This window comes from Paroedura picta, chromosome 2 (assembly GCF_049243985.1).
Source record: "Paroedura picta isolate Pp20150507F chromosome 2, Ppicta_v3.0, whole genome shotgun sequence".
NCBI lineage: Eukaryota > Metazoa > Chordata > Lepidosauria > Squamata > Gekkonidae > Paroedura > Paroedura picta.
Window position 1 is genome coordinate 123,626,115 of NC_135370.1, and position 14,854 is coordinate 123,640,968.

Genomic DNA, 14,854 nt, shown 5'->3' on the forward strand with positions numbered 1-14,854 from the left:
ATTTGACAGGTAAAGACCCAAGTATAATTGAGAATATGCTTTATGGCTGTGTTCCCCAACCATCGGGCCGTGGAGGCCTCGGTACTGGGCCGTGGGAGGGGGAGGGAGGTGCGGGTGCCCCTCCCCCCCACGGTGCGTGCTGGCTGCGCTGGGGGCGATCGCGGGGGGAGGGAGGTGCACCTGCTGGTTTGCCCACACCTCCCTCTCTCCCTCCCCGGTCCCCCTCTCCCCCCCAGTCCCCAGCCCCAAAAAGGTTGCGGGCCACTGCTTTACGGGATCTCCTGTTAGGACTTAGGCAATCCAATTCACTCAAGTTCTTTCTTATAAGAGTTTGTTAAATTGTCATCCCTAAGCTATCAATATCAACTATGGATATCTCCAACTCATGCAGTAGTATCTTGATCAGCCTCAGCAAAGGGCTTTTATATCTACTCTCTGCTGTTGCAAAATGAATTTTTAGTCAAAGCCTAAACATTGCAGCACATACTTAATACCTGAAACTGCTTTTGGTGCTCATGTTATCCTACATAAAAACTTCAATTGAAGTTTATCTATTTGTTCTCTGTTGGCCTTCATTCAAAATAAACTGTGATCCAATTTTGCTATTAAATATTTTTACAGCCATAGGGACAAACTGCTCACCTTTCATGTAAAAAAAAAAAAATCAAACAATCGCCTTCCTCACTATTGAAACTTGAAGTATGCATCTCTAAAATAACATGACCAATTCATAGTTGCATGAAAAATTAACCTCTAAATACCTACACTTACTAACTTGCACACATACCAATTCAAAACACCACAACCTATATTTGGAGAAGTCCATCACCTTAGTATGATTAATTACTAGTCCTTCTTTGTAATAGGCCTTCATGAAGGGACAAAATCCTTCAGTTGTCTTTGCTGAGAAAATGGTGTCATTGGCATAAAGCAGGACAGAAACTAGAAAAGACACCACCATGGAATCATGAAAAATTGGTTAGTTCAACCTTTTGTATATTGAAGATAAAAATTGAATAGAAAGGCAGCCAAAACACATACCTGCCTCTTTTCTGCAAAGGGAACAGATTTGTTAAATGACCTTCAGTACTATACTGCACTTGCATAAAAGAGGATTCATATAGAGTTCATATCAACCATAATAGTCTACCATTTAGTGAAAGTCTTTCTTACTAGCTGAAGAAGAGTGCCTGCACTCGAAAGCTCACGCCTTGAATAAATCTTTGTTGGTCTTAAAGGTGCTACTGGATTCTGATTTGTTCTACTTCAGACTAACACAGCTATCCATTTGAATCTAGCTTTTTAATAGCTTAACTATTAACATTTATAGTATTTTCTGTTTTTATTATGCTGGAGTTTATAAACTGCCTTCAGCAGGTCCTATGGAAAGATGGCACAGAAATTTTCTAAATACAGTATTTGCTGGCGTATAAGACTACTTTCCCCCCCTGAAAAACATGCCTCCAAGTGGGGGGCAGTCGTCCTATACGCCGGGTGCACTTCAGTTGGGATAGACATAGCTGCCCATAGTGGCCCATAGTACTGTAATGTAATGTAACAAACTCTATATTTTTAGTGGAAATGTTAGGGGGTCGTCTTATACGCCCAGTCGTCTTATACGCCGGCAAATATGGTAAGTAAATTCTCCCTCCCATACATTCTTTCCTCCCCCTCCCCCGGGAAAAGTTGGTTTCATCATTTCTGGCTTTTGCATCTTATTCTTGCATTTTACACCACTATCTAGAATACAGTGTGCCACTACGAAGAAAGGTGGCTGAGAAAAATTGTTCCATATGATCAAAGTACCCAATCCAAACCTAATTCTATTCTATGGTAATACTGAAAAGGTTTAAAGAAGCAGATATACAAGCTAAACTAAGAAGGGGGGGGGGAGGTCTTCTGACTTTAAAAGTGGTGATCACTGAGCTGCTAAGAATAAGCAAAACCTATCCACCCAAATGGAATTTTTGGGAAGACCTAATTCCAAATCACAGAGATATTTCAAGCTTGACAATTACTTGACAAATCTGATAATGAGAGCAAAAATCACAGATTATGGCTGGAAGAGGGAAATCTTCAAGAATACAACTGAACACCAAACAATAGCCTTTACAAATATGCTCAAGCTCATAGATTTCTGCAGGTATGAAATATTACCAAGATGTAGCACATAATTTTACCCAAGAGCTGAGAGAAATTTCAATACAAACTGGGATCCTTCAACTGATGAGAAAGGATAAATTATAAATGATGAGGAAAACAGGAACAAATAATATCTCCCCACCACCACCACCGCTACTCAAAGGAAGAAAAGGAACACAGAATCAAAGGTGGAAACTGGCAAAACATTAAACATAGGAGTGTAACTTAAGGTACAACTTGAAATGGCTACTGTACACTGGATAATTAGAATGCAAAAGCCTCTTACTAAGGATAATCTATTATACAGTTCTTAATTGCCAGATCTGGTTAATGCAACATTGAACTCAGGCATAAACTATAAATGGAAGAATACCAGTCAGCTGTACTAGTAACAGTTTTAAAATATGACTGACAGGGAGGAAAGACCCTGGAGACTATTATTAAAAGCAATAACTGTATTTCATGGTATCAAGGAAGAAATCTTTGGGTGAAGATACCCCTTGGTTAAAGTATACACAGTAGATCCTTTTAAAAATGCTAAACCTTGTTCAAAAAGGACTTATGCAATAATTAAAAGCTGTCCACTAGAGAAGTATTTTCCCAGCACACAAATGCAGCATATTTTAATGGTGTGCGCATGCACATGTTTACACACACATACACAGAAAGTCAGCCAAGCAGCAGATAGTATAGGTCAATACTAGGCCACTCAGCATTGTAGGAATACAGGAAATGGAAGTTGCACAAACACCGAGCAGTGATACCTGATGTGAGGCTGTGGGCAGAAGTCAAAAGAGGAAAGGTGAAAGGCTATCAGAGGGGTGAGAAAGATGCTGAGGAAGAAAGACAAAGGAGAAACTAAGTGCTACAAGAATCATGGCCAATCACTTGCCCTTCATCACTCATACAAAAGGGCTCACATTTGCAACAGCATCTATTTCAACCTACTGCTGATCCATGCAGTATAGAAATATATTCTCTAACATAAAGTTAAAGTAACAGGACTGTGGGTGGGAAACTGCCATTTCACCAGGAGTCTTGGATATGAAAATACCAAAAGATATTGCTGGTTAAACAGTAGAGGCCATATCAGTGGTTTCCTGGTAGTGTGGTGAACAGTGTTTTTTTTTTATTTTTTAAGGTGACTGTGATCTGCCTCGGATGAAGAAAAATAATTTGCCAATTTTAAACCAGTTTTTAAAAGTTACAGAAGTTTCACATGGATTTCCAGAATTCTGAAACTAATTCTTACCTCCTTCTTATAGCATAGCTGATTATACATAGCTGGCTTTGGGACGGTTTCAATTTTAACCTCCTGGGTAGATGTCCGGTAGGAAGGGTTACTGTAGGTAAGGTTACCCAGGCTAGGATCTGTGAACTTGGACTTTTTGTGCCTGCAGGAATATAACATTAATCAGATACAACTGCCAAAGTTAGGAGATACAGCCAGTATTCCACCCTAGACATTCAGAAAGAAAATAATGTGGTATATTTATTTTATTTAATTTGTATCTCTCCTTTCTCTCCATCGAAGACCCAACAACCCTATTCTCCATTGAAGACCCAACAACCCTGCTGGGGATTCAGCCTTGGGTCTCCTAGTCCAACAATTTAACCATCGCTTTACTACACTGGCTCTTAACTATGTTTAAGATTCAACTTAGGGTATGTTTCACTATCATCCTCTGTATGATTTCCAAGCAACATAGAGCTAGAAAAATCAATCATCATCCACACGATCAATGCTGGGATTTCACAGGCCAATGGGAGACAAGAACTGCTTGCTGCCAACTAGTAAGAAATATAACTTTGAGAGCATTAGCATATTAACCTTTATATTCTATGTTTCTAACATCTTCAGCTGGCCTCTAAAAACATAACAATGTCGAAAACGAACACACCTACTGGTGGAACTTACTCTCCTAAGGTTTGCTGAAATCAATATGAGGTAAATAAAGGCAGAGAAACAGAACAAAAGATGACAAAATTACCTGTATGTAATCACTGCACCAATTAGCAGCAGAATGATCAAAATGCTAAGAAGGCCTCCGATAACATAACTGACATGCAGCCCTTCTCCTGGAAGAAGACGAGGGAAAGATGAACTATGGCAGTCTTGTACTGTATAGGTAATGTCATCTTTTTAAAAACTTGTGTATGTATTTTTAAATATTTCATTAGAACAACTAAAAACATTACAAAACAATATTTTATCACACACATTTTAAGTCCTAGTTGAGGGCAACCCCTCTCATTTTTTTCATTTCCACAGATGTTTGCTAAAAGATCAGCTTGCTTGCCAAATAACCGTCACCCATTCTCCTACTGTGGGCAACAACCTGCTGTATTGCAAATTGAATAAATGCTGTCACAAACAAACTGCTCACAAGAGGTTTATCTATTTCAAGACATAAGGTTTCAAGATACCCAGGAGATTGACCGAAAGGCATAATGTCATAATGGAACCTACTAATCTTTCTAGCTGTACTCCTCCAGTATATAATTCATTTTAGTATAGGTGTATCATAAACAAAGGAAGGAAGCACTATCAGGACCCTATTTACAGCAAATATTTTCATATATATTTGTTTGTGTAGGTGTCTAGTTCTGAATGGAATTTAGTACAATAGAAAGAATACAAATCATTATCTTTCAGATTCACATGTAAGGAACACTTTGGTCTTTCCTTACTGTATCTGAAATTTCTTAAATATCTTAAATTGGCAATCACAGATCCCTTAATTATTTACTCTCTTAATAATACAATTAATTGAATGAATCCATTTTCCCCACACAAACACTGGTATGAGTTATTTCTGCAGAAGGTGGATGGGGTGGTATTTTAAACAGTTCTCTCCCTCTAGCTGTAGACCACTGAGCTTCCCAAAATGTTTCTCGAAGACACAGATAACTCTCAGGTTTAGTGTGGATGTTTGTGGTGGAAGTGAGGAATGACTGAAAACACTGCCCTGTATACATGTTAAATAAAATTTTATACAAATAATGGGCAATACTAGAAGTTGTTCAAATATTGCCAAGCTTCTTGCAAAATCAAAATGTATTTGTATTTCCTGAACTGAGTTCAGTGGCATTGAAAAGACATGTAGCAAACACATTATTAATATAGATTCAAATGAAACATTGATATCACATTTCTACGTTGCTAAAGTTATTTCTGTAAAATCATTTCATGTTTGAGTTTTCCCTATTTTACACTGAAAAACACTAGAGTAGCCTGAGACAATGAAAAGTAACACACCTGTGGTTGCTAGAACAGCTTCTTCTGCATGGGTGCACAGACCTTGGCCAGGCTCTTTGTAAGAGCAGCTGTTTAACAAAAAGGTACAAAATGGTTACCTTCAAAAATAGTATAGCCAGTTGCTTGGCTGTAAAGGACTGAACCACACCAGGGTGAACAGAGGAAGTACGCATACAGAACAATAAGATCCTCTTTTCTTTACTCCGAATAACAAAATTTCATACAAATAACAATACTTTTGGAATATCAATTAATAGACTTTATGAAATGCAGTAACCTCTTTACAACAGCTGGTTAAATAGAATGATTCAGACATCAGAACTATTCTAAATGGTAAAATAACAGTATAACTCTACTCCCACTTGTCTTCATCCTACAAAGTAGTGCAGGAATTCTATTTTATGGTACCTAAAACTGGGAAATTTCTTTTTGGGGGGTGGCAGAAGGAGGAGGATCTATAAAAGAATCAGAAACCACCAATTCTTGTTCTACTTCCACATTTTAGTCAGCAAAGCCACTCACTTTCCTCCAGCTGTTTCCAAGGGCGTGTGAGGTTTAGTTGTTGTTGAGCCTGGTCTACTAGCCACAGTCTGACTCTTCTTTGTTGTACTAGCGGTCACGGGAAATGGTAGAACCATGCCAGGAACTACAGAAGAAAGAAAAACAGGACATGAGGCAGGAAAGATGGTCCTATGGTGCTTCAGATATGGAGAAATTAGCAAGTTTCATGAGTTCTAAAACAGGCCAGAATTCTGACTAACCAAATATATACAGAAGAACTAAGACTAATTCCATGGTAAAACAGAAATTGTCTACTAAATCTAATCAACATTGGGAAGTACATAGGATGTTCTTATAAAAAAGCAGCATTACTAGTTTACTAGACAGTTATAACTGTATGGATACAGCCAAAGATAAACTGGAGAGATCTTTGATTAATCTGCAGCAATTCTCTAAGCAGTATCTCAGTGTTAATACGCAGGCACTTTTTAAACAGTCCTTCACACACTGAAATAAAAAACCATACTGAGCTGTATTTTCCTATGATAAAATATGTAACTGGGATGTGGGAGGGAATTTCAAATGCACAAGGCATTTGACAGACAAGATGAGACAAAATAAAGGTCTCTTGCCTAGAGGCATTTCAGTCATAAAGTATGCTTGGCCGAGGAGAAATTCTACAATATATGCTAGTTTATTATCTGAAATTGTGTTGAGTAAGAGCACACAGCAACACTGTATTGGTTAAGAAGGAATATAGACTGCAGATCATGCACAGATGCTTACACTACAAATTACTTACCAACAGAGCAGGGTCGTCCATCCGGTTCATCTGGACATGCACAAATAAAGTCAGTAGCCCTGGCAAAGCAGAGGTGGGTACAACCTCCATTGTTCACTCCACAGGCATTTGTACCTAAGAGAAGATCAAACACAGAATGTAGCTTCCATTACCCAACTGCAAAGATTTCATGCTCTTACCAGGAAATGCTAGCCAGATGGTTAAGTACAGGGGCCAGCATTAAAGCCTATCCCCCACAGAATCAACACAACCTTGGCAATTAAGTAAGGGGAGAGAATCAATCAGCAAAGCAAAGAACTACATTAATGTGCCCAAATGGACAGCCTTGCCTTATCGCCATATGTAGTATGAACTTTTGTATACACCTGCCTCTGATGGTACCAGTATGATTGGTCTTTTATATTGTGAGCAAAGCATGAACCATTTCTAAACAGCCAAGCTCAGCTTAAAAGGGGACAACTATAAACAAGCTAGATATAAGTTAACTAAACAAACCAAGATATGTAAATTTGACTGGCAATGTTTTTAAGCAGTTTATCTACACTTTTTGGGGTTCCCTCTGTGTAAAATGAAAAACCTAGAGCATTCAGAACATGCCTTACATATTTTCAATGCAGGATTTTTTTTCAGGACCTATTAGAAGATTACCATATATGCAACCTATTTGGCTCCAAGCTCCCTATTAAGGAACCAGTATTGACGGATGTACCTGTCTGCCTCTGAGGAGAGACCACAATGATGTCCATGAGCCCTTCAACATTGGCCAACACTGTCTCTTTGTTCCGACCAGAGTATTTGTCCACTCGCTGGATAGATTTTGTTTGCCAGTCAGTCCAATAAAGCCATCTATCCTGCTACTCAAAAACAAAAAACAGTCACAGCATTAGGAAAGTGGACCGATCACAACTGCCCTCTCACAGGAGGCTAAACAAAGAATGAATGAAAAATCATGTTCCCCACCACCCAATTTAAAACATAATACTTCTCTGGACTTTCAATTAAAATCAGTATTGTCAATTCTGATGGCAGCAACTCTCCAGAGTTCAAGGCCAAGGTCTTTCACGTCACCTACTACCTGATTCTTTGAACCAGAGATGCTAGAGAATTGAACTCTGGACCGTTTCCGTACAATTGAGCCATGGCCCCTCCCCCTACTACCCAACGAAATTCCAGTATTCACTACCCAGTGAATCCTTTGTACCTGTGTCAAGGCAAAGGGATGAGCCACTTGGCTGACTAACACTTGACGCAGTTTTCCATGGAGATCAGCACTCTCTATGCGGTCTAGATGAGCATCTACCCAATAAATTCTAGAAGAACAGAAAACAATGAAGTAAGAACAACCTCCTTCCTATCCCTGACCTCTTGCCTCCAACAAATCTATCTTCCTCCCTACCCCTCCATATACAGGAGTTGCATGTCTGCCTCAGGTTCTGATAAAAACAACAGAAACACTCTAAAGTGAACCACCCCCTCCCCAAAACACACACCACCATTTTACTATGTCATTAGCAATGCTATACTCACCTTCTGGTGTCATAATCTAAGGTCAAACCATTGGGCCAGCCTAAATCAGTATTGATCAATATCTTGCGCTCAGAACCATCCGAGTTTGCACGCTCAATTTTTGCAATGTGCCCCCAATCTGTCCAGAAAAGGTATCTGAAGGTGGGAAAGAGCGGGCTTAATCACTATCATTGTTTATTACGTCAACTGATCAGTGAAACCACCACCACCAGATAAACACAGAAATCAAGCAGAAATGAAAAAGCATGATATTAGCAAACAGTTCCACCAGACATCTCCATATTCTGCTATGAATATATCAAAACATTGCCACTGAGTATGAGATGTTAGAAACTTTATCTTCGAGTTAGAAGATAACTACTAAGTTGTTAGGGCAATTGGAATACCTGAATATCCAAAACATGAAGTCAACAGGGGCAAAATTAAACGATTCAGAAAGAACAGGTCAAAAGGCATGTATGTGCATATACACATGCATGCACACAATTAGGGCTCTCAAACACCAACAGTTCTGACTTGACACCAGCTTTCCTTCTCCAAAGACTCTGCTGGTATAATTTGTTGGTATGCTACTTCATACCGTAGTATCAGGGCTACCAGTAAGTAAAGACTTGTGTGCGCCAAGCAATGCAGTTGGCTGGGCTCCTTCCTAATGAGCAGAGCTGTTGGCTGGGTTTATTAGCTGTTGGCCTCTTGTCTTTGTCTTTCAAAAGGCAACAGCCTCCTCCAGGCAGCACCTCCTGCTTTTGCAGCTCCCCTCCCACTGTCCAGGTTGTTTGAATAGAACCTCTGGCAGAAAGGGTTTTATATAGCTGCTTGAAATAAGCCCTTCCCAACCAGCCATCGTGCTATACCTGAAGATGAGCTGCTTGTTCATAAACTAATCTGCTGGGAAGAGGACCCCTTGCCAGCAAATGTGCTCTTGAAGTCTCAAAAGGGGGCTCCATTTTTAGGTTACCTCCTTTTTGTGATCTTATCTGTAGGAACACCTCCCCTTAGCTGACTTCAAACTTACCCCTTCCTGGGAAAGACAGCAATTGCTCGAGGCTCATCCAAACTGTTGTTAATGAGCACTTTTCTGCAGCTGCCATCCAGTCTTGCAACTTCAATTGTGTTGCGACCTGTATCCGTCCAGTAGAGGTTTCTAGCCACCCAATCCACTGCTAGACCATCTGTTGTCTTTAGTCCCTGACCAATAACCGTCTCCATATGGCTGCCATTCAGGTCTGCTCGCCTGGAAGAAAGTTAATATCACAGCTAATAAGGAAAGGACTCCTTAGTCTACTCAACAATCCTATCATAGAAGAAGCTCCAGTGACCTACAGACCAATCAAGCAAAGAAGAGTTGATTTAGGTAATTACTTAATGCTAGACATGAAGCTCAAGGCTACCTACCTGATGACATCCAAAAACACATCTGTGTAGTAAATCTTGCCATCCACACTGTCGTAGTCCAGAGAGATGACATTGTTCAGCTCTGGGACAGGAACATGAACATCTGTATGATCACTAGTATCTAGTGAGATACGCCGGATGGAGCCACGACTGGAAAAAAGCAAGTATGTTTCAGGAGATGGGTCACAGGTTTGCTCGTCATTCTTCAGCTGGATACCAGTAGGACAGGCACAGGAGAAACCTTCAGAGTTCGGCAAACAGAGATGTGAGCAGCCTCCATTCCTCATGCCGCACTTGTTAGCACCTTAGGAGAAAGGAAAAGCCAATCTTAACGTTGTAACTATTTCAACATTTTACTGCAGTTTTGAACATGCATTTTCGAGGCAACTAACCTCACTCCCTAGAGTCTCTAGGGCAGTGGTCCCCAACCTTTTTATCATCGGGGACCGGTCAACGCTTGACAATTTTACTGAGGCCGGGGGAGGGGGGTAGTCTTTTGCTGAGGGACGTCGCCGCCGCCTGAGCCCCTGCTCCACTTGCTTTCCCGCCAGTGCCCCTGACTTCCCACCGCCCACTGTGGGGTGATGCCAGCAGCAGCTGTGCAGTGCCATACCGAGGGGGAGCCCCAGCCATGGCGGCTGCTGGAGAGCACCAAAGGTGAGCTGGCGGCAGAATGGCAGGCAATCCCTAAGGCAGCAGCCAGAGAGGAGGACAAGAAGGAGCCGTGGCCCGGTACTGACTGATCCGCGAACCGGGACTGGTCTCCAGACCGGGGGTTGGGGACCACTGCTCTAGGGCTCTACTAGGGCTACCTACCTAGCATATTTTAATCCTTTTTGCAGGATCATGGCAGAATTTAGAGGAATAAATAGAGAGAGGGTTTCACAAGGAAAGTTCTAAATAGCAGAATCATGACATCATTCCAAATCAATCAATGGTTAGGCAGCAGCAGTTTTTGCTTTTGTAGTCATTTGCCACACCCATGGCAGCAACAATTCTGAACTGTGAGATAACTCCATCCCACAGCAAAATAAGATTAGTGCACAGCCAAAAAAGAGCAACCACAGGATGTAATGAAAACACGGAAGCTTTGATAAAGTGTGCCACCGTTTTAGTGGTTTTTATAAATAAAGACTTTAGAACCTGAGTAGCACTGAAGGGAGACCATGGACACTGAGTGAGCCTTCTGACTTAAGAATCACAAACTTTATATCTCCTGCAGGGCTTTACGCTCTGCAGGGGCTAATCTATTGGTCATTCCCGGCCCCAAGAAAGCCCGCCTGGCCTCGACCAGGGCCAGGGCCTTCTTGGTCCTGGCCCCAACCTGGTGGAATGAGCTCCCGGAAGAGCTGAGGGCCCTGTGGGAATTACCAACATTCCACAGGGCTTGTAAGACGGAGCTCTTCCACCAGGCTTATGGTTAAGGCCGGGCGGTAAGGAAGATCAGGCCCCCCCCCCCTCACAAACTGGCGGTAGCGAGTGTTTACCCCCTGTAGTTGGAGGATGCGGAGATCGGATGAGTAAGATTAGGCCATCATTGTTGTTATTGTGACCAATTGGTTACTAGCCACTGTAATTTTATTGTTTATTCATATGGATTTTAGGGGATGGGGTTATGTGAGCCGCCTCGAGCCTTCGGGGGGAGGCGGGATATAAATACAATAATAATGAGAAAATTTCAAGAATTAAGTATGTAATGAATAACATTAGTCACACTTCCCATCAGTAGTGGGCATGGGCTTGGAAGCACCAAATAGAAATAGTTCTGTTCTTCCATATCCAGTTCCCCATCTTCCAAGAGCTACAGCAGTGGCAGCTTCTACAGGGAAACCCAGGCCAAGATGCTGGGACTTTCTTTGACATGCATGAAACCTGGAAACTTACCAAGAGAGCGCCCCCTATGAATAGCCTGAATGTCCATCAGGCCAGGCAGGTTTGCCCTGACCAGGATGACATTGGCTCCAGTATCCTTGTCAGCTCTATGAATGCTGCGAGTTTGCCAATCAGTCCAGTAGATGTAGGAATCCAGTAGAGTGAGGCCATAAGGGTGCTGCACCGGGGACAGCAGGGTGCGGCGGTGGGCACCATTCAGGTCTGCAGCCTCAATACGCTAAAGAAGAGAGTTACAATGAACTTTTATTTCTTTTCAGAGACTATCTAGAAAAAGGTTATTATCAGGGCAGTTCACCACAATAAAAACCACCTACACAGTCAAAGATAATACAATCTTTAAAATACAGTACTAATAGTTTAAAAGCCCATCCCCTGCCCCCCTCACCCTCTTGGCTTCCTCTGCCAACTACCTCAGACAGGAGATGACAATAAGTAAGTAGGGAGGAACCAAGGAAGAGGAGATGCAGGAAGGCCTGCAAAGCTTCAGTCAGCTCTGGTCTCAACCATAGGCCTGGTGGAAGACTGCCATTCAACAGGCCCTGAGAAACTTCAACAGATCCATTAGGGCCTGGATCTCAGCTGGCAACTCATTCCACCAGGGAGGAGCCAGGGCTAAAAACTTCAAGTTACTATAAGCAACATTCTCAACAGTCTAGACTTGCGCATGCATGTATGTGTGATACTTTTCATGTTGTGTTAAATTATACCACACATGGGGCCATGTGTCTCAACCCCCTCATTTAGGGTGTTGCAAAGACCCAGGGAGAAAGCAGCCCAATTATGGTGGTAGTATATACTAAGCCACAGAGAGAAAGAGAACCATGAACATTTGTTCTGCTGAGGGGAGTTGACAAGTGAGAAAAGGACTCCCTAGGAGTGGAAGCTGGGAAGAATTTTAGTAGTAGCAGCAGTCTTGACCTGGATAGCCCAGGCTAACCCAATCTTGTTGGATCTTAGAAGCTAAGCACGGTTGACCCTTGCTAGTATTTGTACAGGAGACTGCTGCGAAAATCCAAGGTTGCTACACAGAAGTAGACAACGGCAACCTCATTTGTCTCTTCCCTTGAAAACCCTACAGAGTCACTGTAAGTTGGCTGTGACTTGATGGCAACAATAGCAGCAGCAGAGCAAGGCTTGAGTTTGTTTCTTCTATATGTGCAGGTATTTTGCCTGTGCACAGCTGGAGGTCCTGAGGTGAACTGGGCCATTGGATCAGAGACCTGCCCAAGATTTGTAAGCCACTTTGGCTCCCCCCCCCAAAAAAAAAGCAGGGCAAAAATTATTTGAACAAATAAATGCTTCCCTAAGTTATTTTTTGTATAAATGTGCTCATAATTTTAGAGGATAACTTATAGTTGGACAGGCAAATGGCCTGCACCAAAACAACATCATCAGTAATATCAGATAATTGTAATGGCTTGGTGTTAGCTTTTGATTGAAAGGCAAGTTATCATGTGATATTTGATTAACATTAAATATATGAATTTATTTTCACATCACGAGCATACTTGAACTAGTCTCATAGCACCCTTTCTGTCAAAGTATTAAAATAGACTCCAAGGTCCACTCTGCATCTCTCACATGAACTCTAACCTCAGTGTGTGCATCAGCCCAGAGTAGCTGTGATCCAGTCTTATCCACTGCTAGGCCATTTGGCCAGCCCAGGTTGTTGCTGATAAGAACCATGCGGTTAGAGCCATCCATCCCAGCTCGCTCCAGTTTGGCATTTTCACCCCAGTCTGTCCAATACATAAACCTGCAGAAAAGAAAAAAGCTAACCAGTTATTAACAAAAAAGCCAGAAGATTTAGTATTTCTGTATCTTCTCACCTTCTGCCTTTCCCCAGCCCAAGACATTCTGCTACCAACACTTACCCCATCTCATGATATAGTGCAATTGCTCTTGGGCTGTCCAAATTTTCCCACACCAAAACTTTTCTCATTGTCCCATCCAGGTTACCCACTTCAATTCTATTTGTTCCAGTGTCTGTCCAATATACTTTGCGGCCAACGGCATCCACTGCTAATCCATCAGTGGTCTGCAGCCCTGTAGGAAAACATGGACAATGGTGTTCCTGATGCCCACCCAAAAGTTTATGATCTTTCCCACTTAAAAGTATCCACATGATATCCCAGCCTGTCTTTAGTTCTGGAAACTCTATTAATGAACTTGGAGAAAACTATACCACCAAACATTTACCTTAACTACCTCCATAAAGAAAATCAACAGAATCGATTTCTGAAAGCACCCAGGCTGAGACCATGAAGGTTCTGGCAAAGCATTTTATTACCTGTAGTAATGATATCTTCATACTGTGAGCCATCCAGGGCAGCCCTGCTGATTTTCCGCAGTGTACTGTCTGACCAATAAAGCTTTCCTGGTAAGGAAATGGGATAATATCAGCAACACCTACTTAAATAAAACTTCTGCTGCAAATTAGAAACACTTCAGCCTTGTTTAAGAATAGCACAAAAAACAGGTTTGCACTTAACTGTAACTGTTGTTCATCAGGTGGTCTTCTGCATAGACATGCATTGTAACTGCATGTGCACAGGTCAGCCGCAGAAAAGATTTCCAAAGTTTTCTAGTAGACTGGGAGTGCCCCTCCTCCCTCTGGGGCTTTCCCACAAAACGATCACATGACCATGAGGAGAAGCAGTACACCCTCGGTTATCTCCATGCTGCCACCAGAGACCCCAAGAAACTAAAGTTCACAGAAGGGCAGGAGGGAGGGAGGGAGGGATGCCTGCACAGATGACCACCCAATAGACAACAGTTACAGCTTGATGTATTGATTAGGAGAGCTGACTTCTAATTTGGTGAGCCAGGTTTCATCCCTGCTCCTCCTCCAAATGCAGCCAGCTGTGTGACCTTGGGGTCACCACAGCGCTGATAAAGCTGTTTTGACCAAGCAGTGATATCAGGGCTCTCTCAGCCTCACCTACCTCACAGGGTGTCTGTGAGGGGAGAGGAAAGGGAAGGGGATTGTAAGCCACTTTGAGACTCCTGATGGAGAAAAGCGGCATATAAGAACCAATTCTTCTTCTATGTGTAACCCTGTTTTCATCATTGTGGCTGTAACCTTCATCAGGAGCTTAGCAAGGTCATTGAGTTGGAGGGGTGTGAAGCTTTCAAAGGAAGAGATCATTGAGGATCACCTTTCCAACAGTTGTTGAGTATTCCATATCAACATTCATTCAGAGCTGCCTTACAAAGGAAGGGGAAGCTTTCTATGAGTGTCCCAAATGAAATACATGCAGGAACCCCACATAGAAAAACATAATTCTGTTGGAGAGAGACATGATACGTAAATTGGCATTGAACAGCCACGCACT

General features: G+C 42.0%; 1 protein-coding gene across 7 annotated transcripts in view; it reads right to left on the minus strand.

The window, feature by feature from the left end:
* The window catches only part of LRP4 (LDL receptor related protein 4), a 141,956-nt gene that overhangs the window by 5,935 nt on the left and 121,167 nt on the right, over positions 1-14,854 (minus strand). For all 7 annotated transcript variants that reach the window (XM_077322376.1, XM_077322372.1, XM_077322371.1 and 4 more), the window contains 14 exons: positions 13,810-13,896; positions 13,394-13,565; positions 13,113-13,275; positions 11,511-11,736; positions 9,627-9,930; positions 9,247-9,465; positions 8,232-8,366; positions 7,906-8,014; positions 7,414-7,558; positions 6,705-6,818; positions 5,924-6,047; positions 5,402-5,469; positions 4,134-4,221; positions 3,395-3,536 (listed from right to left, as the gene is read on the minus strand). In XM_077322376.1, coding sequence (XP_077178491.1) covers positions 3,395-3,536; positions 4,134-4,221; positions 5,402-5,469; positions 5,924-6,047; positions 6,705-6,818; positions 7,414-7,558; positions 7,906-8,014; positions 8,232-8,366; positions 9,247-9,465; positions 9,627-9,930; positions 11,511-11,736; positions 13,113-13,275; positions 13,394-13,565; positions 13,810-13,896 — 2,096 coding nt within the window. The remainder of the gene's footprint in view (positions 1-3,394; positions 3,537-4,133; positions 4,222-5,401; positions 5,470-5,923; positions 6,048-6,704; positions 6,819-7,413; positions 7,559-7,905; positions 8,015-8,231; positions 8,367-9,246; positions 9,466-9,626; positions 9,931-11,510; positions 11,737-13,112; positions 13,276-13,393; positions 13,566-13,809; positions 13,897-14,854) is intronic.